General features: G+C 41.9%; 1 protein-coding gene and 1 long non-coding RNA gene across 6 annotated transcripts in view; one reads left to right on the top strand and one right to left on the bottom strand.

Annotated features, from left to right (window-relative positions):
• RAVER2 (ribonucleoprotein, PTB binding 2) overlaps nucleotides 1–17,269 on the bottom strand; it is a 28,271-nt gene extending 11,002 nt beyond the window's left edge. For 3 of the 4 annotated variants that reach the window (XM_017805470.1, XM_017805471.1, XM_017805472.1), the window contains exons 1-6: nucleotides 17,114–17,269; nucleotides 7,479–7,545; nucleotides 6,024–6,493; nucleotides 2,317–2,508; nucleotides 1,214–1,340; nucleotides 176–258 (exon numbers count right to left, since the gene is read on the bottom strand). In XM_017805470.1, the coding sequence (XP_017660959.1) occupies nucleotides 176–258; nucleotides 1,214–1,340; nucleotides 2,317–2,508; nucleotides 6,024–6,493; nucleotides 7,479–7,545; nucleotides 17,114–17,269 (1,095 nt within the window). Of the gene's footprint in view, nucleotides 1–175; nucleotides 259–1,213; nucleotides 1,341–2,316; nucleotides 2,509–6,023; nucleotides 6,494–7,478; nucleotides 7,546–9,834; nucleotides 10,018–17,113 lie in introns of those variants that run through there. The other variant, XM_017805473.1, reaches the window with a different exon arrangement.
• Nucleotides 17,270–17,452: 183 nt separating this feature from the next.
• LOC108492788 lies at nucleotides 17,453–27,601 on the top strand. Of its 2 annotated transcripts, none has more exons than XR_001873236.1 (3): nucleotides 17,453–18,368; nucleotides 20,403–20,538; nucleotides 26,674–27,601. It is a non-coding gene; the product is annotated as an uncharacterized LOC108492788 (long non-coding RNA). The 2 variants fall into 2 exon arrangements; XR_001873235.1 differs by lacking the exon at nucleotides 26,674–27,601 and adding an exon at nucleotides 23,349–23,648.
• The last annotated feature ends 62 nt before the right edge of the window (nucleotides 27,602–27,663 follow it).

Below are 27,663 nucleotides of genomic sequence, written 5' to 3'. Positions count from 1 at the left end.
TTGTGGATAGTAAGCACAGCCTGCTCTTACACGCCCATCTCAAAACACAGAGCTTTCCTTACAGCTTTGATGAGAACACCTGAGTTTAGGTGTAAGTTCTTACAATTTGCAGAGGATTTTTTGTGCTGAGATCTTCCCAAATACCTATTTGGATGAAAGTTCTTTTGTCACATACCTGATGAACTTTGTTCAGCTGCAAAAAAGGGGGGCCAACTGCTGAATTTATAAGGTGAGGTAAAGCTGCAGATGCTCCAAGAACTGTTTCACAAACACACAAAAAAATTGCAGTATTTTACAAGTCAGCCAAGAAAAATCTTTGTAAGAGTTATTCTGTAATTTTAAATTTGGTTTCCGTGAAATTTTCCTATGTACCAAAGGTCACTATAATAGAATCACAGACTCATTTAGGCTGGAAAGGGTTATGAAACTTTTCAATACCCCCAGCTTTGATCTGCAATTCCCAGCATTTGAGAGCTCAAAGGTGCTCTCCAGGTGCTCCTCCAGAGCTGAGTTTCCCTGGAAGATGCAGCAAGGCCTGAGCTCATTGCAGGGCCACAGCATTACCTGAAGTGCTCTGAAATTCAGCATTAGCTGAAGTGTTCCTTCACTAAAGTGGTCACTTCACACACCCTTTCTGTGTATCTTCTGTCAGTAGATTGTGTCACATACTCTTAGCTGACCCCCACTTGACTCTTTTAATTACCTGGTCCTGTTTCTAATATTTTCACCATTTAAAATGCAATTATATTGGGGTTTATGTGTTTATTCACACCCCTCTAATGAGAAGACAGAAATGTTTTTGGCTAATGCTGTTATGAAATGCTCTGCACAGCTATGGCACCATCCAGGTGAATAAAGATTTACGTTGGGAATAACAGCAGAAAGACTCGGGCTGCAAAATTCAATCTCGAATCAGATTTCAACTCACTAAAGTCTTGCAGAGGATATTCCTTTCTAAACCCATTTCTGCTATAAACATTCAGAGGTCAAAGATTTAGTACAAAGACATCTGTAGGTAACACTAAATTCTACCCAAACACAAGAGCATAGCAAACCACCTCTTGCTTTTGCTTTCATAAAATGTGAAACTGTCTATACAAACACACTGAAACAGTCTGCACAGGTTTTAAACAAAATTTCTACTTCTCTGCTGAAAGCCTTGTACCACTAAGAACAGGGTTTCTTTTTTGAATTCTGTTTAAAAACAACTCACCAGGCTTAACAGCGTGGCCACGCAATTGGGGCTGCAGCAGCATCTGCAACATTGCTGGATTATTAAAACTCTTCATGATCTGCACTGGATTTGGCTCTGGGAGCAAGCCTTTCCTATTGTTCCTCATCTCCATTGAAGAGAGATACAAAAATGTTAGAAGCAGGAGAAAACAAAGAATATATGTAAATCTCCCAAACTTTTGTGATGTCAGTGTACACATTTCATTTGACACAGAAAAAAACATTTCCTTCCCTATTTCCTGCTCTTTTTCCTTCCAATGAAACACCTAACAAACTATTTCAAGAGAACTTCAAGCATATTATTTCTCCTGAGATACATTTTTTTTTTCCCTTAAACCGAAATGGAGTTATCAACAAAGGAGAGTAAGAGAGGCACTGTTGGCATGAATATCATATACTCACTTATAGCAGACTACTCATCTCCTTATAAAGACGTGGTTTAGACTTGGCTGAAGTGATGAAACTGTGTCTCTGCATTTAAGACACCTCCATGTAACACTTATCACAGCCAATTCTCTAGGAAATAATTTGATAAGACGTGGGTGCAAAAAGCTTTCTTTTATACTGAGCACGAAATTAAACTATTTCTTCTCCTACCTTGAAATTTATCTTAAAACTGACAAATTCTTCCTCTCTGTTTTAAACCAAGTTTTAGCTTGTCAAACAACTGCACTTCCAGTTAGTTTTGTTTTGAACTGGAATGATTCCTCTCACAGAAAATTAAATTTACTAAAATCCAAGAGATATGTAGGTGTAACTTTGTGATATCTTATGGCCATATTTTGTCCTTCTTCCTGGCACTATGTGTCCATGCTTTGCCCTGGAAAGAGCCTGAACTGGACTGACTATACAGAATTATGGAATCAGGGAATGATTTGGGTTGGGAGAGACCTTAAAGATCATCTCATTTTACTCCTTTGCCGTGGGCAGGGACACCTTCCACTAGACCAGGTTGCTCCAAGCAACTCAAAATGTTGACGCTTCCGAAAGCTTGGCTCCCTTTCCTAAAGCAAAGCAGCTGAATCCCTGTGTCCCAAATCCAGTGTCCAACCCATCCTGAGGAGAGGTGTGCAGGTATCTCACCATCCTCTGGGCTGCTATAAGTGCTGCCAAGGTGCTCCTTCCCGGTGCTCCGGGGGCACAGTAGGACACCTGGACTCTCCTCCCTTTGAGGGTCATTCCATCCGTGAGCTCCCGGACCTTCTCCGCCTGCTCCGCGCTCTCGTACTCGACCACGGCGAAGTCCCCGGTGCCACCGTCCTCATCCTGGGCAAACTGCAACAACAGAGCAAAAGGCCAATTCCAGGGACTGCCCTGCAGCATTTCCACTTATCTCTTCCAAAACCTTTCCCAGCTGATACCGAGATCAATGCCCACCCAAACAAGGACGTTCCTGTCTCAAAAGTGTTTCTTGTAAGTTGAATCCCATGTTTTCATAGGACATTTGGCATTCATACTTATCTACTTCAATTCCCACCTCTGCTCCAATTTAAATAGCACAGTCTTAACCTGTGCCAGGGGAGATTTAGGTTAGACATTAGGAAGAAATTCTTTACAGAGAGAGTGATCAGATGTTGGAAGGAGCTGCCCAGGGAGGTGGTGGAGTCACTGTCCCTGGAGGTGTTTAAGAAGAGACTGGATGTGCCACTCGGTGCCATGGTCTAGTTGACAAGGTGGTGTCATGTCAGAGGTTGGACTTGATGATCTCAGGGGTCTTTTCCAACCTAGCTGACTCTGTGGTCTCATGGAGAACCTCAGCTACAAAATGTATTTAACACATATATAGAGAACAAAGGAGGAATCAGAAGCAAACTGTAAATACAGCTGGATGCTGCACCAATTTTTATTCTGCAGGGTAAGAATTATAAACTCATTATTCTTCAGTTTTGAAGCCTGCAATAATCAAAATGTCATTCATCAAGCTCTGGGGCAGCTGCTGAAACATGCAACAATGCAAATTCCACCAGTATCTGGTGCCTTTTAGGAGAATATGAAGTCTGTGGTTGTGTCTACTGCCAAGAGAAGATGCCAGACTGATCAATCAAGCAGACTGGAAACAGGCTTACGTGTCACACAGTGCTCTGGCCTTTGTTTGTAGAGTTTTATAGCAGAATGAGCAGATTTAAATTCAACAAAAAAAGAGGGTGACAAGGGAGGGATGAAGCTTAGGCCAAAATCTCCAGTCCCAAAATAAATAGAAATGATACCCTGACACCAGCTCTGATGGGGAAGAGAGGAAATCTCTAGATTTCATTGGATGAAAACAACCTGTTCCCAGTTGTGAAGCCCTACAAACTTACACTAAGAGCTGAAAATTAAATTTCAAAGCTTTTGAAGAAAAAGGGGGTGGTCAGATGTTTATTGGCACTGTTAAAGCCAGAGTTCTGGAGAATACACATTTTGATACATAAATACACACACAGATGTGTTTATGCTAAATATATGTGTGTGTGTCTATATTTTATATTTGTATTTTACTTCAATATCAGTTTAGGTGCACTGGTGAAGACCCGAGGTACTTGTGAAAAAACAGGTTTGAAGCTATGGAACATACATATTTTATTTTCAGTGAAACTGAAACACAGTTAAAAACTCCCTTAACATGTGGAACTGCAGCTACCAATATTCTTGCAAAGAATTCAGGAATTTTTAAACTTCCCAAGCAAACAGGACTGAAGAAAAAACCCTCTTGCCCCTATCAGATAACAGTGGAAACCTTCTTGAAAGGTTTTCTGGTCCATTTTGTTGAAGCAAAGGACAAAACACTTTCCTATAAGTCTTAGGAAAAGCCACTTTCCCTAATATCCACGTGTAAGTGTCTGGCTTCAGCTCTTCCTGACTGAATTTTCTATTGTCAACACAGGAAAAATCAAACTGATTTAGAAATAAATGGTAACTGTGGAATAAGATGAAATAAACCAGTTTATGAAATAAAATGAATAAGATGAAATAAAATTAAATAAACCAGAGTTTATTTTGTGAGGCCAGCTAAATATCTCAGGCAAAAGATTGTATTTACATGATGAAATACTGATCAGAGTTACGAGCAGAACTAAGCCATGAAAGCAGCACAAGAGGTATGCTAAAGAGTTTTCCAGACAAAAACACTTCTCCCAGTCATTTTCTATTGAAATTCCCTCCCCACCAAGGTTTCTGCTGCTCTGTCCTCTCCTAATTTTCCCCTTATATCTCTACCCTTCATGTAACATGCCCCTCCTTGCTTTTTTCACACTTTCTTGAGTCTTCCTCCTCCTCTTTTCTTTGTCCTTAATTTCTGGGTCACCTCACTCATAATTAATTAGCACTGGTGATGAGAATTCATCCACCCTCTTCCCTTTTGCATCTATCAAATTTGAACTATTGTTTACCCATCTCCTCCCTCCTGATTTTACACAAATATGTTTTAATGCCATTTATTGATGCAGACACAAACTGACTCTTCTTACCTACTGCAGGTGTGACCCAAGTATTACTATGGAGGTACAAATCAATTTTTAAGTGCCTCTAACTGCACAGCAGAATCCTGTTAGTGAAACCCACCTTTATCAGAGAAGCCTGGTATTCTTTGAAAATCAGAATTTTTAAAAGGATGTTGGAAATTTGTTGGAGGAGCTGATAACAGATTATCTGACAGCTGGAAAAAAAGCCCTGAAGTAAAAGACTTAAAGAGATCAATCTGTTTAGCTAATTAAACAAAGACTGAGCAAGAGACTTGATTGCAGCATTTAATACCTTCTTACAGGAAGAAAATAATAGGGAGTAAAAGCTCCTCAATTTAGTTATCAGTGAGGTGAAGCTGAAGCCAGATACATCCAACTGAGAAAAGAGACATGAGTTCAAAATAGCACAGGATGGGCAGTTTCTGGAAAGAGTTACCTTCAATTTATTGATCTCCTGGTATATTTGGATCGAGCAAGTCTAAGGATATTTACTCTGGCCAACTACAAATTACTGGGGCTCGAAAAGAGCACTAAGGAGGATGTGGTGGCCTGCAGGTGGTCAGGCCAGACAGCCTGATGGTCCTTCTGTTCTCAGACTGGGAATCTCTGGGTTCTTATCCCTTAATTCCTGAGCAGCCTCCCAGTCCCTGAGTAGCCTTCCGAGAGACTTAAGGAAAAAAAAAAAAAAAACAACAAAAGCAACCCAGTAATGGAAATCACAACTGTGTGACTACAAGGGAAGCTTTCTTTCCACTGCCTGTTTCTGGTACTCTGTCTGCACCTCAACATTTATTTGTGGTCTCGTATCTCGCAAGCCATGAGGATAAGAAGGAAGTATTTACACTACAAAGGCCTGTAAGGATCTACCTCTTCTGTACCTGCAAACTTTCCTACAGATGTACCACTTCCACACCGGGCAAGCCCAGAACTATGAGGTGCCAAGTCTGTATCCTCCTCAGTTAGGGAAAACACAGGTTAAATATCTGCGGACATTTCTTAATATATTCATTAAATCCATATATACATATATATATTTCATCAGGTAAACTATTTCATACACTCTGGCTTTAAAAAGCAATAAAACCATCACTTTTAAAGTTCTCAAAAATAAAATTATTTTCAATAAATTACATGAGGAGGGAATGTCTTACTAACATTTTACTGGCACTTCATGGGAGTGGTATCCTGCAGAATTCCCAAATATGCATCACTGCAAACCCATACCAGTAAAGCATTTGTATCACATCTCACACTGCAGATGCACAACTATTCACTAGTTCTATGAAAAACAAAAGCCAAAGACAGCAAGAGTGAAACCTTGATTTTGCATAAGATAGAAACCCAACCCACCTGGCAGAACACAGGTTTGTACTTCAGGGAGAAAGCTTGAATCAGTTCTTTTGAGTCAGCACAGTCTTTTTGTAATTTATCTACACAAAGGCACTTGGAGTGAATAAGGTTTGTGGTCAGCTGGTTCACATCCATCCACTGTGCAAACAGAGTGCTCTCCTCTAACTGCTTCCCCAGAAGTTCCAGCCTGGCCTTTGCAGCAGAGTCCTTCTTCATGTATTCCACAAAGCCATAGCCCTTGGAATGGCCAGTGACCTCACTGTACACCAAGAAACACCTCTCCACGTTGCCATAGGCACGCACAAGTTCTTCAAACTCTTCCAAGGTGAATGAAATGGGCAAATTAGTGATGCACAGCAAGGCATCTGTGGGTTGGAGCTGCACAGATATCTCTTTTCCACGCAGGGAATACTGGTGGAATTTCCGAATGGCGCTCTGAGCCTGCTCTCCATTCAACAGAGTAACGAATGCTGCAAGAGACCAACACAGGTTATACCTCCCATAGCTTTAGAGGCACTTACTACACCTCTCCCTCCCCCTGAAAGCCCCAAAAGGAATAAGAGTTTGAGGTTTATCCCAAAGATGCAATAGATAAATATATATTACATCATATCTGTCTAAAGGCTGGAATTATCAATTGAACATCATGAGCAATTAACTCAAAAAGTGGCTACAGAAACACAAACACCACTACATGTAACCTAACAAAATTTTATACTTGGGGAACTAAATTAGATGTTCTACTATTAGTCTATTATTTACTATTCTACTATTAGACTGTTATTTGCTATTATTTAGTACTAAATATTCTACTGAAGTCAGCACATTACAGATACTACTCAACATCTTTGCTGACAACATCCTCCAGTTCTCACTTTGAGGTTATTAGATCCTTTTTGGGTTTTCAGCCCATAAAACACTTCACACAATCACAGACTGGATGAGGTTGGCAGGGTCATCTTATCCAACCCCTTCCTCAAAGAGGATCACCCACCAAAAGACCATGTCCAGATGGGTTCTTGTTATCTCAAAGGATGGAGACTCCACCACCTCCCTGGGCAACCTGGTGACCCTCACAGGGAAAAAGTGTTTTCTGACGCGAGCAAATTGCAAAAGCATCTGGGTATGTTTTCCCCTCAGAAACACATGGTTTGTCCTAAGAGAAGCCTCAGGATCAGTTTTCCAAGGGAATTCAGACAGCTGGCGCTAGTTTTGTCCCAAAGAGACACTCACTAAGGGAGACCATAGCGAACCAACTCACTTCTGGCCAACATCACTAAATTTCCAACTTCCCACAGCCTTCAGTGAAAGGTGACAAACCGAGCCACCAACAGAGTCCCTGAGGGACAAAGAGCCCAAGTGATTGACAGGAGAGAAGTTGATGACTTCATACACTGCAGATGATGTTCCTCACAGAATTTAAGCATCTATCATTGGAAGTTTTTAAGTTCTTACCTGTTCTTTTATTTCTGTCCACATAACAATACTTGATTTCATAATCTTTAAACAAGTCGTGGATTTCCTGCAAGAGAAAAGTACAAGTGGCATCAGGTAAACAAGTCACCAGACCAAACAAGTGTATAAATTCATCTGAATTTCAAACAAAATCAAAAACTTTCCCGACAAACAGAAAATCTCACCATAGAAACACTATCAAATATTTGTTTCTAGAAGAGCTGGTTATACTACTGCAGCAATGTTTTTATCTCCCATAAAAAACTGGCTTACTGAATTTGATTAATTTACTTTTCACTCTGTGAGGTCACATAAACACAAAAGGGTGTCCTGTCAACTGTCTTTTGCTAAAGACAAATAACATCACAGTTCATTAAATAGCAAAACCCCCTCAGTTTCTCTGAAGTACAACTGGCATAGCTAAAATACCACACAGACAAGAAATACCGGCAGCATCACATCACACGGTTTACTGAAGGTTGGCAACGCTGGCCCAAAATCCAACAGTTGCTTTAGTTTCCTGTGACTGCTCAAGTTCACTTCAACAGATTTTCACTCTTTTAATAATAGATATTCTTTCACCCAGCAGATAATTGTGCCCAGAATACCCCCTGGAAAGTATCCTCTATCAGTTACTGTGCAGATGCTCAATGGAGAATCGATCCCAAGAGTGTCATTTGCTCCCACTATTTAATGGGGAGAGAGGAGTGGGAGGGATGGGTAAAGCAAGTGTAAGAGGTGTGTACTAGCTTGCTACAGCTATTCCCAACAAAACCAAGGTGTACATGCCCCACAAAACTCACAAATGATTGTCAGTTTAGTGGTGAGAAAGCAGAGATGAACATTCTTTATCCCCAAGGACAAACCATGAGGAGTAACCTGGAGATATATATTTACATATTTATATATATATTTAGTTTGATAAATTCCACACACAATAGCAAAAGACCATTTGAGCAAGCAAAACCAGCTTTGTCTGAAAGTTTATTTGCAGCCAATTTCCAGCAGCCACGTTGGTAATCCAATATATGGAGCCTAAAGGTTAATTGGGTTCTCTGTGACGGGTATCAGGTGCACACCTTTTAGTCAAGCGAGCACCTATCTCTGGTTTCACTAGTTAACAGCTGTCAAATACTACATTAATAAAATATGGCAGCACTTCTCCAGCTACCAGACCTCCTCTAATCAGGTGTGATAAAGATGTGGTTTCTGAAAAGCAAAATATGCCAAAGATTCAAGCCAGGTAGGGGATTTGACTGTGGACATATCCCTAAAGAGAATTAGATGGTTCATTCTCGGTCATGAGAAACTAAGAAGACACTTTCTGTGCTGTTTTGTGCAGCTCAGCTGTACTGTGGCACTGAAGACTCAAAAAAGTTATTTCTGTCCTACTTAGAAGAAGAGGAACATATTTGCCTTTTGCATTTCCTGTATTATTTTACAAGAGTAACACTGGTAGTTTTTTATGATGATTAGGTAGCAGGAAATACTATTTCAAACAGCTCCGAACACTGTTTTGAAAGTCATCTGTGAATCAGATGATTCCACATGATTTCCCAGTTACTGCCTGAAACTTTGAGAGGAAGAAAAGTCTGTATTGAACATTCTTTGGGGATAATTATGAGGTTTCATGTAAAAAATGATGAGAACATAAGGAAGATTTAAAATGAAAACCTAATTTAAGCAAACACATTTCAGTAAAGATTTGAACAGCATTTTCCACAGGTAGTTGCAAACACTGCCAGGTTTGTGCAAAGGGCTCTCGCAGGAAGGTGCTTGTTCTTGTGCTTTCCTGGGCCCTTGGCAGGGCTCAGACCTTCACCTGTGGAACTGGGTTTGTGCAGTGCTTCAGTGAAAGCATTTTTCACATAAACACCGTTTGTGACAATTTACAGAAGTAAAACACATCATTGCCAGCTCTTAGGCAAATGTGTACTCCTTAAATTAAACAGATGTAAATATCTGCGTTAGACTGAGGTCCTTCTACTCACTGAGCTGGCTTTTGAACTCAGGCATTTCTGTAAACTTAAACCTCCAATATCTCCCAACACTCAGGTCTGGTAGATGTTCTCAGGTCCTGTTCCCCACAGCTCAGAGTACTGTCAGGGAAAGGAACAGGAACACTTCACCCTGCTCCAATCCAGGTTCAGTACTCAACACAGCTGATCCCTCTGATCCAAACTTGGGCTAGGAGGGAATGTTTACTCTGGGAGGAGAAAAGGGTCATCCAAGTCAGGTGTACTCTCTGGTGCGACCCTATTAACTTGCAAGGAATGTAAGCACAGGGCTGTTTCCCTGAGAACAGCACAAACAAACAGCCACGGTTCCCCGTTCCCAACCTCCCGGCAGCTCCTACCTTCTCCTCTGGGGATCCTGGCTCCACACCCCCAGGAAACAACGGGGAGCACTTGCCTTGCCTTAACTCCTGAGGTTTAGGAAAGCAGGAGTGATACCAGTGGTGGTACCACAAGTGAGCCATCCCCAGTGCCACCACCTTGTCCATGCTCGCAGTGCCCACATCTGAACCTTCTGTTTGCAAAACTGCTTCTCCTAAAGGATTTTTTCCTCTTCAATAAATGAATGAATCTACTAATTTACAAAAACTGACTGATAACTGCCACAATAACACTGATTTAATAACACTGCATCTTATTAAGTCTAATCAAAACATCTACCAACACGTTGGGCTGAAGCCTACGATGGGCTAAAGGCTCAGCTGCCCTGGGTGCCACACATTGGACATATATATATTATACAAAATATATATATAATATATAATAATTTGACAGCAAAAATGTTAAGCTATCTGGTAGATATACTGCAGTCACAGATCCTGTGGAGTTTCTACAACAAATAAGGCCAGTTTGCACGGGGCTTGGAGCAACCTGGGATAGTGGAAGGTGTCCCTGCCCATGGCAGGGGGTGGAATGAGATGGGCTTTAAAGTCTCTCCCAACCCAAACCAGTCTGGGATTCTGTGATCGTGGAACAGAAATATAACCAATAATGCTTAACTACTATACAGCCCCTTAAAACTTTACAGTTCTTAAAAGCAGATAATCTTATAATCAGCAAAAATTAAAATCCTAACTAGAAAATATATTCAGTTCATACATTAAAATTAGCAGAAAAAGTAAACCCAAATATATTAAAGGGAGTTTAAGAGAAATTACTAGCAAATATAAGATGAACATACTTTCAAAAAATTAATTATTTACTACTGTAAATGTGATCCTGAAACACTTCAGTTCTTGGCCTGTCCTGTCTTGTCTTGGACAGAAAAACTGGCAACGTGAGTTTTCACCACACACTGTCAATTTGAAACTTTCATCTCTGAAATGGAAAGAATTCCTTCCTTAGAGAGGATCTTTGTGCTTTAGGACCTGCATTGTTCTAAACACAAATGAGAAAGGGAGTCATTCACAGGCACATGTGCCCTATTTATCAAATTAGCAAAGCTCAGTGTATTATTTCTAATAAAACCAGCTTTTCCTACCCAGGATCTCACAGTGCAAGAGGAAAATATTCCAGAAATTCTCAGTCCTCACCTGGAACAATAAACCATTATATAAAGCCTACAGCACCCTAAAGCCAAGCATTTTTCTCTCTCCAGATGTAAAACTAGACGTAATACTAAATGTAATAATTGTGTTATTCTGGCAACAAAATATTTAACAATTCTAAGGGTGCCTAGCCAGATTTGTGCAGTGAACTTTAGGGAAGTTTCCAATATAAACACTGGACAAGCCTGGTCTATAACTTGGCTCTCACTGAGTAGCTAAAGGCCTAAACTTCACACGCATATTCTTGAAATGGGAATCAATTAAGTTTTAAGTAGCTATTTGGCCAACCAAGAAGTTTTAAATCATCTCAGAACTGAAAAAGACTTTGTTTTCATTTGTGCAGGCAGGGCAGGAAAGGAGAAATTCTCAGGAAAAAAAAAAAAAGCTTTACATTTACAAATGATATAATGGGGTGTTCATTTAATTCAAATTTTAGACCACAAAATCTTGAGTCCAGGACATGACACATGGATTTTACTGCAGATATAAAAATACAAAATAAAAAATAGGTAGCAAGCATGAGAACATCAACACAGTTTAGAATAATAATCTGTTACTGCGGGGAAAACTCAGAGACTCTGTTGGAGACAAGAAGTGGAGCACACAGCACCAAGAGGGTTAATAACAAGGCAGAAGGATGGACATAAAGTGCAGTTTTAACCATCTCTTGATCGCAGAGGAAGGTCTCAAAATTTCACCTGGGCATCAACTGCTGGATAAACCCTCTCTTGCTCCTAAGAAGAAGCCTTTCAAAGACTGGGCTCACCAAACCATACAGTATACTTTGTTCCTTCACAAATCGTCAAATGTTTTTCACTGTTGAAGTTCTCAGAGGAGCAACGGCTGTAGGATCAAGTCTAAGAGGTGCAGCACATGTCAACCTGCCCAGGCACCCAGTTCCACCTCAGCACATTCCCCCTCCATTTTCAGAGTCCCAAAATATGAAACCTGAAATAAATTCAAGCTTGGAATTCCAGGCCATAAACTGCCTTTAAGGCAAAACTTTTTGTTTGAGAATTGATTTGACTTTTGTAAGATCATAACCCTCAAAGATCTTCAGTAAAGTAATAGAAGAAAACATTAGGACAGAAGATCAACAGTTTCTCAATAAACTTATGATGGACGTGGAATGAAAAACTTATTTCTCTGATCTTCCAGAGACATATTAGTGTTGGTAAGAGGAACACTATGGGACTGGAAATTAATTCCATCATCCTGGGTATACTGAGCTAAATGAAAAAGGAAAAAGATAATGAAAGAGGTAACATGAGACAGCAAGGGCTCAAAGCAAAGCAAAGCAAAGCAAGCAAGAAAATCAAAAAGTATGTACATCCTAAGGCAGGAGAGCTTCTCACTCTGCACCAAGTGTGCCTTTCATGTTCACTCAGTGTGACGGAGGAGTAACGAAAACGCAAAGGCTCCTTCTACTCAAGGGTCTGGCTTACAACAGGTTGGGAGACAGCACTTCCTCAAATCATCACACTTCATTAAAGGCTTTCCATCAAAACGGAACAAGGAAAAATCACGGTTAATCCAGGGAGAAAGCGAGAAAAAAACCCAAAGCCCCAGCAGAAACAGCGTCATTCTAAGTGGTGATTTGTCTTTTGATCAGGAACAGACACCCATGAAAACCCTGGATGGGTACATCAGGTTCCAAAACACAAAGTAAATCCCTATCCCAGGTGGACTGCACCAATTTCTTATCAACACCTCAATATTCCCTCATTCTATAGATTCTGCCACGCCCAAGGAGAACCACAGGGTATTAAATAATTAACCAGCCCTATTTTGCTTCATGCCCTACATTAAAGTAGAGCATCCCCCCCATAAGATTTATTTTCTAGCCTCAGCTTAAAGAACAAATGTAACACAGTGGCATTTAGGGATAATCAAGCACAGAAAAAAAAGGTTGGGAGCAAGTGCATCTTTTACTGGCTTCTCAGCTGCAAAGAGGGGAAGCAAAAAGCAAACAGCCCTTAGCAGAGAACACTGGTGATTTTGATATAAATCTCAGTAATGATAAGCAAAACAGATATCCCAAGGTCTAGTTTTCCTAACAGGAAGTCCATGGGATAGGAAGTGGTACACCAAGATACCACTCTGCTGAGTGCACCGCAGGGATGAGCCACTGCTCCTATGAAGTTCATCAGCCACAAATAAGGAACCACTAACACTGACAAAAAATTACTTGGGGAAAACCAAAAACAATTCTTCTAACCCACTGGGGTAATTACAAAAAAAACAACAAAACAAAACAAAAACAAACCAAAAGAAACAGAAGCTGATTATTAGTCTTAGATTAATTTTATATATATTATGTTTTATTTTACTTCAATAGTTGAACTGTTCTTAACTCATGAGCTTTGCTTTGACCCCATTCTCCTCCCCATCAGGGCAGTGGGAGAGTGAACAAGCTGGTAAAACCACTGCAGCCATACAAACTCCAGCAAAATGAAACTTCCAGTTTAGTGAGGTACAACTTCACTGACTCTGGTCATCCTGAGGTTTTTGGCATCTCTATACCAGTGAAGGAGAGAAGAAGGTATTATTTCCTTCCCTCCCTCTGCCCAGAGCAGTCCTTCTGCCTCCAGAGCACTCAGAGCAGTTTTGTGATAGTTCCAAGGACCTTCTGTTTGCAATTTCTGCACTTTCAAACATCATATGTGACTGCTTCGCTATTGGAATGGATTAGATGATTGATCAGAGATGATGGCTCAGGGAGATGCTCACACAACAAGGGAATCCAAGAGACTCCCAACCAAGAGCTTGCTGATTCATTGCCAAGCGCTGATCAGAATAAAAGGAACTACTACAACCATGCTTACTTTTAAGTCTCTTGGCAAAGATTCCTGATACAAACATCAGCCTTACCACAACACCACATCAGAGGATATTAATGTTAACAAGAACAGACCCACTATCTGATATTTTCAAAAAGACTAACACCAACAGGACAACGTCTGTCTAACTGTAAAACATCACATATCACTGCCCTGCCCTAATGAAGCCATAAAACAATGACTGGTGAGAGCACAAGACACTTCCCCACCCTCGCCAGAAGAACTGCAAATTGGAGGAGCGTGTTGTGCAAAGGCTGTGGGAGGAGAGAGGATCATTGCTCCAGAGTGTGAAGGCTGGAATGCAGAGCAACGTTCTTGAAGCTCCATGGAGAAACAGGAAAGCCTGTTGTGACCCTCCACACAGCCTACTCCACACTCAGTACTGAACTCTGGTTTTAAGACAGTAGTCACTGCTACAGACACCAACAGGGCTTCATCTCAAGATTTAGGGAGGTCAGCACCAGCCTATGAGCATTCTCAGATCATTATCACACCACACAGTTCAGGTACTGTGCTGGAGAATCTCATGAGGGTGAGTCTGGGGAAATAACTGGCAACTCTGAAGACTTCACTATAATAGCTCAGTACAAAATCAATTGACTTGCCAACTAAACAGCAAATGGAGACTTTGCCTTCAACAACAATGAAGATGTAACAATGTCTACCACAGATTTGTCACAAAAGAACCTTTCCGGGGTTGTAGTGAGAGAAATGCCTCAACAAACACTAATCCTGCAACTCATATTTGCAGGTTGAGCTATAAAGCCCAATGAAGAATGCTCTTGACATAGTTAGACTTAATTTGTTCTCCCTTTGGATTTGTTCCATACTGACACTCATAGCTCCTGAGGGAAAATAGCTCCTAAGGGAACATTGACTGACTTAGTAGTGTGACAAACTGCAAAGTGCTTTCTTCGGGCTGTCCTTCCTCAGGATTTTCTTAGGAACATACATGTTGCCAAATGCATTTAGGGAGAAATCCCACTTGCCAAGACTCAAACATGGGCAACCTCTGTCCCTGAACAAGTCACCTGCATGTAAAGCACTGAACACTTCTGACACTTTGAGATCTCTCTCTTTGGTTTCTAAGACTACAAACCTGTGGAACTCTGTTTCTGGGTCAGAAACTTCACTGCTAAGGTACATTTCTTCCATGACCTTAAGATTTCTTTTAATTCAGTTTAACATGGGCGGAACTCCAAAGATAATTGAAGATTGCAAGTACAGTAATAAATAAAGTTAATATGTAGCTACAACTGGCAGAGAAGTTTATTTGTTATATAATTTTATATGATAAAAAGCATAGGGTTTTTCTTACAAAACTGAGTATCTACACCAATCTCTATCAGCAGAACAGTAATTTCTCACTTGAAAACTATTGTGGTAAATCTTGGCCTTACTTTTCACATAACAACAACAAATGGCAGCAAAGCCAACACCCCAAGGATTAGAGATGAATAGCTACATTTATGAAAACCTATTCTGGGAGACTTGGCTGCATTTCAACCATGTTCATCTCCCTCCTGACGGTGAATAAACTGGCCAGGTCAGAAATAGTTTCACTGATTTCACTTGGCTCACCAATCATTTCCAGAAGAAAACAGAAGACAAAACAGTGTTTACCAAGGGTGTTAATTTGCAACAAGTGTTAAATTTCATGGTAATTTTTGGAAATGCATGACAGCCAAATACACAGGTAGACTTAATGTGTCTGACCACAAACATACCTCTCATTCCCAAAACTGCTCCAGGACAGAAACTTTCTCGCTACAGCACAACTCTTCTGCCTTTATGTGCCAACACCAGTCGCTCAACAATGTTAAAAATTAAAATGACATCTTTTAAACTGTTTTTCAGGATCTCTACATGGTGGTACTGTTCTACAAGGCAACATTAGAACCTTACATTTGTAGAAAAAGACATCTAAGTGCTGCTTTTAAGTCACCAAAACAAAATGGGAAACTTCCAGAAAACCATGTAGCTGGCAAATTTGATCTTAATGTTGGTATTTCTTTGTCTGACCAAGCAATGCCAAACTCAGCAACTTTCATACAGGTGAGATGTGCCTTTAACCAACCCATGAAGTACCTTCTGTGTGCAACGGGAGCAAGTAACAGAACTTCTGGAGTGTCACAGAGTGATCCTGCCCTGAATATCCACAGCAAGCATCTGGTGACACATCAGTAAGTCCTCTCTGTCAACACCATGACACGCAATGGCTTCTTGCAGAGACGATGAAGATTATCAGGGTTCTCCACGTTGTGAGTCTGCTATTGATCAGGTCATTAGGTTGCTATAAATAGAGGTGCCTAAAACATCCTAACAAAACTGTCATAACCTAAAGCTCTCACCGCCTACCACCACACTACAGCACAGCCAGAGAACTAAACATCATTAAGTGCAAGCTGGGTACTGTGGGTTGGATTACACTGACCGCTGAAAGATTCTCTCCCAGATGAATAGTCCCTTTCTCCCGGAGTTATGGAGAAACCGATAGTCTGCACGTGCTGCTCTTACCCGCAGGTAGGAAAACCACCTGTGCTTTAGAGAGCAGGGAGAGACACGAGGAGCAGACAGAACAAAAGCTGCACTTACTTTTTTTTATATATACTTGTGCATCAAGTTGTGTATTTGGAACTGGTAAAGTGACTGTGCAGCTAAATCACCTCAACATCTGACTCACAGCACTCGGTTGAAGAGTTCAGCGATCTTCTCCTACGGACAGCAGTAATTCGAGCGGAATTTTCCTAAACCACCATCAGACTGCGGAAAACCGCTTTCCCTGACTACACATGGCTCACCCCACAATGGAAGAAAGAAAAAGAAAAAAGAAAGAAAAAAAAAAAAAAGCCAGACTTGAAGGTTTTCAGCATCGCTTTCGCACAGCGAGCGGCCGTGCTGCAGTGCCCTACCTGGCGGCCGCAGGTGCTCCGTCACCCGGCTCGCCGCACACCGAGCCCCGCGGGGTCGCTCCCTTACGCCCCGGGGCGCGGATCGGGCTCTCCCCGGCGGGTCGCGCCCGGCCAGCCCGGCGTCGCCCTCCGGTTTTGGCGGCAGATCCCGAGCCAGAGCCGCTCCCCGCAGGCACGGGCAGTAACAAAGCCCCGGCACAGCCGGCGCCGGGAAGCGCTGGCGCGACCCGCAGCCCACGAGCCCCGCGGGGAGCAGCGGCAGCCCCGGGGCTCCCTCCCCCGCGCCGCGCCGCGGTCCGGCTGCGGGGAGCCCGGCCGTACCTGGCTGCTGCTCTCGGCCGGCAGGTTCCTCAGCAGGATCTTGCGGCGGTTGCTGAGCTCGCGGCGGGTGCTCTCCAGCCGCCTCGCCACCTCCTCGGGGCACAGCGGCGGCGGCTCCGCGGGCAACCCCGCGCCGCGCTCGGCTCCCGCCGCCATCTTGCAGCGAGCGGGGGGAGCGCGGGGCCGGAGCCGCCCTCGCCCTGCCCCGCCCGGGGAGCCTGAGGAAGCCCCCGCCGCCCACCCCGGCAGGGCCGGCCCGACCCCCGCCGGGGCCGCGGGGCCCCCTGAGGAGGGAGGGACGCGGGGCAGCGGGGGGAGGCTCCAGGCGAGCTTGGCGCTGTCTGTAACGGAGCTCCCAGGGGTGTATGCGGATAAAGGGAATTTCACAGAAGCACAGGATGCGTCAGGTTGAAAGTGACCACAGTGACTCGTCTGGTCCCACCTCCCTGCTCCAGCAGGGTCATCCCAGAGCACATGGCACAGGACTGTGTCCAGAGGGTTCCGGAATATCTCCACTAAGGGAGACTCCACACCTTCTCTGGACTATTTGTTCAGTGCTCAGTCACTGCACAGCAAAGAAGTTCTTCCTCATGTCCAGGTGGAACTTCCTGGGCATCAGTTCCTGCCCCTCGTCCTGTTGCTGGGTACCACCGAGCAGAGCCTGGTCCATCTTCTGACACCTCCCTTTAGATATTTATACACATTAATGAGGTCCCCTCTCAGTGTCACCTCTCGAGGCTGAGCAGCCCCAGCTCCCTCAGCCTTTCCTCGTCACAGACATGCTCCAGTCCCTTCATCTCCGTAGCCTCCACTGGATCTGCTGCAGGAGCTCCACATCCCCGCTGTCCTGAGGAGCCCAGAACTGGACACAGCACTCCAGATGTGCCTCACAGCGCTGAGCAGAGGGCAGGATCACCTCCCTGACCTGCTGGCAATGCTCATCCTAATGCACTCCAGGATTCTGTTGCCCTCTTTGGCCCCCAGGACACACTGCTGGCTCAGGGGCAGCTAGTTGTCCACCAGGACCTTCTCTTCATTCCACCCCCACAGTAACACATCTTCAGATGGATTTTAGGGAACAACTCGAGTGCTCTGGAGGAACGTTGGGGCTCTGTTATGAGAGAATTGCCCTAAGATCCATCCTGATGGAGGCCAAGACCAGGGCACTGTCCCTCTCCTTCACTGAGGCTCGATCTGGGTCACCTCACCCAGCAGGAATCATTCCCCAAATCCCCATCACTGACACCTTCCTTAGGTACTGATCCACCTGAAGGACTGAAATATGGATTTACAACAAAATTGAGCAGATCCTACAAAATCAGTTAGGTTGGGGAAGACCTCTGAGATCTAGTCCAACTTCTAATCCCGAATGAACCCAAGTGCTCCATCAGACGTCAGGAGGCACAATGGCCCAAGATGATCTTGTCCTAATTTCATTCTTCATCAGAAACGTACCAAACTAATTAAAATCCATCAAAATGAGTAAACCAACACCTGGTGGCCCAAGTCCCCCTTGTGTGGCACAGCCCGATGTCCTGGTGGCTGGGCAGGCACAGGGCTGTGACCTGTGATGAAAAGGAGCCCAATGTCCCAAGAGAAGGGCAATATTTCTGGGAATCACTATAAAATAAGTTTTCCCATCTATGTCTGTAGAAACATTTCAGTATGTTAGTCAGCACTCCCTTTAAAAAATAAAATAGACTGTTCTGTTGGAAAATCCATTTCTCCTTTAGCACAGTTACTCGTTTGTCATTTACAATACAGTAAATTTAGCTCTAAATGTTGTCATCATTGCTATAAAGGAATAAAAAATAATTTAAATACTTGTATCCATTTTTAGACATGAGGCCGACCACAAAGAACAGGGAAAAGAGAATCCAGACCTGAAAAATAATAAGTCTGATAAAGGAAATTGTAAAAAAACGTGGAGTTAAATTGAGTGCATGTGACTGAGTTCTTATCACGAAAATCTAATTCTGAAGGATAATTCTTGATTAGGTTTAAAGTGCCATTTCAAAGACATAATTATCAGTTGCAGATTAAAAAACTCCACCAAATAAGTGGTTTTAGAAATTGCTTTAGCCCAAAACAAAGCAAGTTAAGACTACGAAGTATCTTGGACCTTTATTAGTTCTAAAATTAATTTAAAACTACTGAGCAAACAATAATCAAAGTACTTTTTGGTGTATTATTAAAAAAATTGTCAGCTGACAAGCTTCTATTCAAAGGATTCCTTTTCTGTGATTTTTTTAACAGGTTATGTCCCTCCTCCTTCAATATTTGCATTCTTTTTAATGCACTTTTGGAAATCAGAGGTGTGCAGGACATTTGTAAAGAGTTCATGTGTTTGTCACAGGAGAATTTGAAAACTGCTAAATTCAGCCTGTCCTGAACAATATCAGCTTCACCTTCAAAATTAAACCAAAACCAGAAAAAGTTATAATCACAAATTATTAGTGTGAGATCTGATATAAAGATAATTTTGTATTTTTAGAAAACCAAGATTTTTACAGGTCACCATTCTTTGAGAAATGTGACTGAAAAATATGTATATACCTGCTATTTTTAAAAATTTCAGGTGAAGATATGCATTTTAAAACTATGACATACCTGCTAGTAACTTTACGAACTGATTTTCAGGTCAAGCGATGAAATTGAAGTAGAGATGCTATAAACTGTCTCCTCAAAACCTGTCTGAAGCTTATCATCAATTATGTGATGTAAATTAATCTAGGATCACAAAAAAGGAATACTCCTCTCCTAGAAATACTGAAGCATGTAACTATCTCCTCAAAAATAGTAATCAGACTAAGCTATTCCAGTGCAAATCACGAATCTACTCAAACATCATCAAATTTAGTGAAGCTAATGAAGGAATTAAAGCAGAATAATTAATTTTACCATTAATTTTTCCAGTTTGAAGGTGGACACTGCTTCACCTGTACACCACTGATCATTAATCCTACCCACAGCAATTACCCTCTCAAAAGCTGCCTTTTTTGGATTTTTTTTTTATGGGCTGCAGGTCCTAAATGAAAGCCAGCAAAGATAAAGTGTGTTGCTAAAAAAAATAGTTCAGAAATGAATAGTTTGATATTAATGGCAAAAATAAAACTCGTGCAATATGATTTGTAAAGAGTTCCAGAGAAACTATAGAAAATAAGAATATACTCAAAGAAATGTAATTTTTTTTTTTGCTTAGAGATATATACTTAAAAAGATTGTATTTGGTAGGTCAAAGTATTAATTTGTTTCTCCTCCTAATGTTCACGTTCTGTTCTGCTTACAGGTGGTTGACATTCCACAAGTCAATAAAGGAGTTGCCTGCACTAAAAGGCAGCTACAAAGTGCTGTGTGAAGAGAGCAGGAAATATCCAGGATATTCCCACTGTCCATGGAGGTAACTCATGAAGATGGAGAAGGAGGTGAGCCACCACCACCTCATGGCACCCAAAATCAGGCACCAATACCCAACTGGCCTGAGGAAATATTCCCTCTTGAACCCAAATATCAGCCCTGTTTTGACCTGCACTACCCTCAAGTAGCTACCTGAAGGATTAAACTATAATTTTAAATATAAGAACAATCAAAATTAGGAAACCATAAAGTAAAATACTTTATATACAATTAAATACTTTATACACAATTAAATTGGTAAGGTTAAAGAGTCGTTGCTAACCCATGCTGTGAGAACTGACACAGGTTAGGGAACCTCTCACACACACCCATGTGCTGCTACACCTGCAGGAGTGGGAAACACCTTCAGGAAGATGCTGAGATGGTGGGACTCAGGATGAAATGCAGGTCTCCAAAAAAAAGAGCTGTACCTGGAGAGAACAAAAGCAAAAAAGCACTATTGAAAAAATAGCAGAACACTCCAGCAGAACAGCAAATGTAACTTTAGTTGTGCTACTGACCTGATGCTGTTACACAGATAAGCCACTTTGTAGTAATTTAATTTAATTTAATTCAATTCACTAAATTCCTTGTTAATTAACCACAGCAGTTGCTCTTGCAGCTCTTCTAAGCTGAAGATTAATTTCCTCCTGCTTCTGCAGCCTTGAAGTCATAAAAGCCGTATATATATATATAAATTTTTATGGAATGAGTATGTTAGAATTGTGTCACAAATGTTCTTTTGGAATTAAAGGTGCAGTCAGGCATCATTGTCCAGGTTGGTCTAGTGGAAGATGTTCCTGCCCATGGCAGGGGGTGGAATGAGATGAGCTTTAAGGACCCTCCCAACTCAAACCACTCTGGGATTCTATGATTCTGTCTTCGAAAGTATAAACAAGTTCAGATCTGTACAGATAAAATAAAAGCCAAAAATTGAGAACATCTGCTGGATCTAAGACCCAGCCTGATGTTCCCATGTATTTGAGATACAGGGAATCTATCTGTGGGCTCTTTAGGTAAGTGGTTGCTTATATGAAAGAGAAATTAAACAATTTTATATAACCTGAAACCACATGGATTGGTGTTTCCTGCAGTGAGGGTGTGGAATCCATCGGTTGCTGTATATTCCATAAAAATCATGGATTACCAGCACCACTTCATGTCAACAAAACATAAACAATCCCATTCTCTTTATACTGTGCCCACTGTTTCCTGCTCCAGCTGCTCCTTTGTTTCATAAAGACACTGAAATTTTGAACCCAACAGATGTAGATTCAGTTGTCAACACCAGTAATTAGTTGGGTGATGATCCTCCAGATGCTCAATCATCTCACAAATGCATACACCAGAGGTGCCAAAACAAGTTCCTTTGCCCATTTTCCCAAGAAATTTCAATACATTTGGCATCTCAGTGCACCATTCCATAGTGCAGTAACATGCCCAAACATGGGATGCTTCTTTACTCCTGCGGTTTTCCTCCATACAGGCACAAAAACACTTCAAGTGACTGTGCCCAGAGCCAAACATTTTCTTTTAAAGTGGAACCTGACGGCTTTTAATTCGCCATAACACTGCTCCTAAGTGTTAGGAATGATGGATTATCTCAGGAGCAGCCTGGTTGGGAACTTCTTCTCAGGTTCCATCCTGTAACTCAGTGGTCTGTGAGTAAATAATAAAGAGATGGAGGAGGTAAGAGCTATAACTTGCAAAGTGAGTAACTATTCCAAGGAAATCATTACACTGGGCCATACTGTAATGGGCTATTTTGGGACTCGTGGTCTTTGCAGTACAATTTATGACCTTTGTTGCCTAAGGCATCATTAGCAAATCTCTGTGGTTGTATTTAAAGGCAGCAAAATGAGAGTAAATATTAAAACAAACCACCACAAATCAAAGCCAAATTCTTGAATAACAACTGAGAACAAAGGAAAAGGAGATCAAACAAATATTTTAAGTACAGTTCTCTTCAATGAATGGCCTAAGGGAACCTCTGGGTTCTCTCTCCTAAATCAATGCCCTCCCTGCTTTAAATCACCATTCTTCCCTCATAGGCTTTATTTTTCTTCATTCAACTTCAAATTTAGTCATAACTTATTGGCACAAAGTGCACTTTGGCAATTTTGCTATTTCAAAAAAATTAAAATGTTCCTTGGATTTCTGGCAAAAGCAAGTACAGCCCCACATTCCTACCCAAAGTATTTTTATTGGCCAGCCCAATAATGTGCTGCAAAGGGTAGTTTCAAACCATTCTGTCTCAGATTCCCTAAAAGGGCCAGTTTTCTAGGAAATGGAAACTGATAGTGATAGTTCACAGGGAGTTGTAAGATCATTTCACATTAAAATATAAGGAAATTATAATAATGGGTTAAAGCATTCCTTAGGGTAAATAAATACATCTCAATTACTATCTCATTTACAAGTCCTTGGATCTGGCTAATTATAAACTTGGAGAAAATTTGCTGTGAAAACTGAGTAGCTGGGATGTCCTGGGAGTGAGCAGCAATTAGTTTGGATAAGATAAACCAGTACATGCTTTATCCCTGCCAGCAGAGGTTGGAATTTCAAACACCCCCACAATATTTTGTCCTTAAAAATGCTGTAACTTATTAAATACGGAAAAACTTGTTAAATATGGAAAACTGGCCTAAAGGAGGGAATGCAAGTGAAACCTTCCCAAAAAATATATGAGATTTTCAAATGTTCTGCCCTTCAGTTATAAAAAGGTTTCCATAGAGACTGTCATCCAATATGCCTTTTTGCCATAAACACACTCACTGAAGTGTCTGACTTCTCCATGTTCATGGGAGCAAAATAAATCCATCCCCTTCCTGTTTTCCAGGTTCCCTGGCTGAGGTTACGGCAGCAACCCATTTTGCCTTGTTTTTGGAGATTTCCTTGGTTCTGCTGCAATGGAAATAAACACTTAACGAGGTTATTATTATTTGCAGCAATTAGATAATGCTGTTTAATTACTCAACCTTTAATCTCACCCAGTTGCATGTGATTTGCATACATTATGCCAAGAGAATTGATATTGGGAGCAAAGGAACCGAAGTGTCAGAATGCTGGAAAAGTGAAAATAAGTGTATTAAAACTATTTGACTGCATTCCCAGTTTCCTGTTCTCGGTGCCAGCTCATCTTGGGGTGTCTGCCTGGTTTCATTACCTCTGAGTGCAGTGGAAGAGTTTTAAAATTAGCAAAATCCATCAGTGTTGGCCAAACTGGAAATACTTGGCACTCTGAGCCAGTTGTTCAAGTGGTGCAACAGTGCCTGGGTTTAGAGGAGAGACAGACCATCAGCTTTATAAGGATGTGGCAAACCCCTTTCTGTGTTCTCTGTGGGGAGCAGGGACAGGACCCCAGGGAATGGCCTGAAGTTGTGTCAGGACAGGTTTAGGTTGGATCTCAGAAAAAGGTTCTTCCCCCAGAGGGCATCTGGGCACTGAACAGGCTCCCCAGGGCAGTGGTCACAGCACCAAGGCTGCCAGAGCTCAGGGAGTGTTTGAATGATACACTGGGGCAGCTGGTGTGACTCTTGGGGATGGTCCTGTGCAGGGCTGAGGGTTGGACTCGATGATCTGTGTAGGTCCCTTCCAACTCAGCATCTCCTATGATTCTATACCTTTTTTCATGCAAACTGCTGGTGAAAACTCCTGACTCAACATTTTTGGAGGCCAAGGTTCCCTTTGTCCGTGGAGCAGCTGTTGCACTCCTGCCAGGTGAGGGGTGAGGTATAAGGTTCCTGCCCTGGCTTTTTGGTCAGCAGTTTCTCTTCCCTGCTATCAATCCTGTTGTTCCATCAGAGACAGTGACAGTGGAGAGCACTTGCTCCAGGAACCTGGTGCAATTGCCAGTGTCAGCTATAAAAACTGACAATTAACCAGAGCCAAGCAGGATTGTTCCTGATGGCTCCCAGTTCCCAGAGCGATCCCATCCACTGCTGCCACCAAGGAAACCAGCCCAGGGATAACAGTGAATTTTCCCACAGCATTTAGATGAGGCCACTCTGAGCTGAAGGCGGAAACTTCCAGATCTAAGACGTTCCACTTCTGCCATCAAATTCCTGCTTCTGTTCTGCTCAAGTCAAAGTGGTATCCAAAGTGGTATCCACTGTTCCATGGGGCTCTTCTCCCGAGGTGGAACCGGTTCTGCGCAGGCTCTGGCACCCACAGCAGTTGTGTTTGGCACCTCACTAACGAGGCAGGGCTTGGAGGACTTCACTCTTGGACTTGAGTGTCGAAATTCCACTGCAGCCTTGGCTTCAGGAACGCCAGCCCTTCTGGGCCAAGGTCCTTCCGTGACTCAGTTCAAGCACAAAGCAGAGAAAATAATTACCTCTCATCGCGCCAGAGGGCTGCAAATAAGGAATATGAAATATTCCATGGCACTTATGTTCCCTTCTCACAGTTTGGGTGCCTGGCAAAGGGGGGGGTTTGTACAGCAAAACAACGCAACAGTTACCGAGTTAACTGCTGTGGGAATTAATATTCCAAACATCACTGACAGCCCAGTGCAGGCTCCTTTGAAAATCCCAGCCATTGCTGGAATTCTCTCTTAAAAACAAATTAAATGGGTAGCCAAGAGCTATGAACACTGCAAATTAATCTTTGCACTTGCAAACAGCCTTTTGGATTACCTGCACTCTCTTAACTTGATCCAGGACTTTTGCATCCTATTTTTTTCTCCCTTTTCCATATTTGCTGCCAGTTTACTCTCATAATTTGTCCTCCGACAAATGCACTTTCTCTCCTCATCCCCATTTCTGGGTCACTTTACAGAATAAAGCCTTTGAAAGCCCGAGGTCTCCTTTTGACCAGTTATAGTCACAACTCTTGCTGCATGTGAACCTCTCCTGAATTCTTATCCATCTTCTCTCTCCTTGCCAAGGGCAAGGGTAAAGATAATATTTCATGGCTTAAGTGGCCTTATAAAATGTTCATGGGCAATTTGTAACAGACTCATCTTTCCAAATCACACTTTTTATCCAGGCAAGGGCATAAACAAATAAAAAATCATCTCAAATGATCAAATCCTCTCAATCCATTTCCAAGCAATGTATTCTGCCCAAATAAACAGCTTCTCCATGGGCAGGCAGCAGGTTACTTGGATATGGGAAAAATCAATATACTTTCAGTGCTCAAACACTGAAAGCATCGAGTCAATTTAACATTAATTATCACAAATCAAAGGCAATTCTTGTTTTCATTTCAAAAGAACCTTTTTTCAACAAGAATAAGAGAAAACCTGCAGGAAATTAATACATCTATGCTGCAAAAATGAAATAAGTGGAAAATTAATGGTTATAAAATCTGAACAGTTATAGGGAAGGAGGATTCAGGGTTTAACTGCTTGTTTTATGATCTTGCTCCTCAGTCAACACAGTAAAATAATGATGGGGAGGGAAGGCCATGGCAGCAACACAGGCAATAAAAATGAAGAGCTATCATGCAGCTTCTTATAATGCTAATTACACCTATTATCAGGTTTTGGTTTAAATGAACAATCATATCTTTCCCAGCATTCCTGCTGGGACAAGGTCAGCTGTCAGCATTTGGAGCTGGGATTTGGCACACCTCTAAATCAGTTTTCCCTGTAATTACTCTTTAACAGCAAGAGCTTTGGCTCTTCTCATGACCTTCAAGTTTAAGCAGAGTTGTCAGACCCCTCAGATCAAGTTTGTATGTCCTAGAGGAAAAGTGACCAAAGAGCAGCGAGGAGCAGCTCCAGAAAAGCTTTTAAGGGAAAAGAAAGGGGGGATTTATTGCTGTGACTTCCAAGAGGTTCTGCAACCTGCTGCATTTCTGGCAGAGCTGCAACAGAACTCTGCAAGCACCTTCTGCTGGCATGGAATGTGAAGAACCACCAAAAAATATCTTCACTGATACAGTATTGTAGCTAAAGTAATTAATATTATGCCATTTTCCAATGTACAGAGTCACAGAACATTCTGAGTTGGAAGGGACCCACAAGGATCACCAAGTCCATCCTTATTGATAATATTTCTGATACATTTCGGTCAAAAATTATTTGTCCCACTAGAAAACATAGCAGAGAATATGCCAGTGTGGATGAACAAACACAGGTTGTACATATACATTTAACAGTGCAGTTTAATTAGAGCTGGACTTAACGACCTGCTTCTCACTATGAATGTGCTCCACAGACTTACCTGGTTGGAATCAACATCAGCACCGGAACAGACCAAGCCAAAGGTGTGTTCTTCTTTCTCTGTTTGTATTTTCTGTGCATGACATAAATTGCAACTGGGGAGCAAATACTTAAGTTGAAGAACTTCATCTGCAGAGTGAAACTCCTTCATCTGTCTGTAGATGGGCAAAATATAACTTAAATTGGGCTTCACCTGCCACAGACACTTCTGTGGTGTGGGAACAGCTTTGGGCTGAATTCCACCTCCTGTGGTTCACAGAGCTGAACTAATAATGTCCTTGCTAGAACTTCCCTGATTTATGCCTGAATTTTAGAGAGAACAACTTTATGAGTTCTACAGGACAAAAAGAATCCACAAAACATCTTGTTTGATGTTCCACTCAAACTCTTATTAAAACTCAGAGGTGAACAGTTTCTATGCTGAAAGCAATTTTCCCTTCATGCTTAAACATTCTGCATCCTGGCTGTGTTTGTTGTTCTTTGTCTAGCAGCAAGATTAAAATCATGCATTTTCTTCTGAAGGCAAACCTGACAAAACAGCCACTTTGTTCACTATCCACCATCCAGGATGATTTTGGACATAAAATTAGAAATTCTAGCAAGCTGGGTCTAGAGATTGACACACAGGGCATCAGATGCAGAGCTCTGAGAGCACAAAGCAGAGCTCAATAGATTTCTGCAGCTGCCTGGTCAGCAAAAAGCCTCCACCTAATCCTATACAAACACAGAATGGCAAATCCAGAGCCACGGAGTTTTCAGGAGCAGATAAGAAAAGAAAACCCTGAAATTCTTGGCTTTGGTGAGTCTGTGCAGTGGCTGACCACTTCCAGAAATGTTCGCTTCCTAAATAATGACCAACAAGCTAAAAAAAAGGGCTTTAAAACTTACATCGATATTGTCATTTATATGTAAAGTTTAGATCTCTCAAGGCTGTTGGTAAAAGTAGAGGAACCTGAGTGAATTTTCAGTCCTGTTACAGCACTTT

The sequence above is a fragment of the Lepidothrix coronata genome, unplaced genomic scaffold, assembly GCF_001604755.1.
Source record: "Lepidothrix coronata isolate B3197 unplaced genomic scaffold, Lepidothrix_coronata-1.0 Scaffold12, whole genome shotgun sequence".
Classification (NCBI taxonomy): Eukaryota; Metazoa; Chordata; class Aves; order Passeriformes; family Pipridae; genus Lepidothrix; species Lepidothrix coronata.
This window is presented reverse-complemented; position numbering and strand designations above follow the sequence as displayed.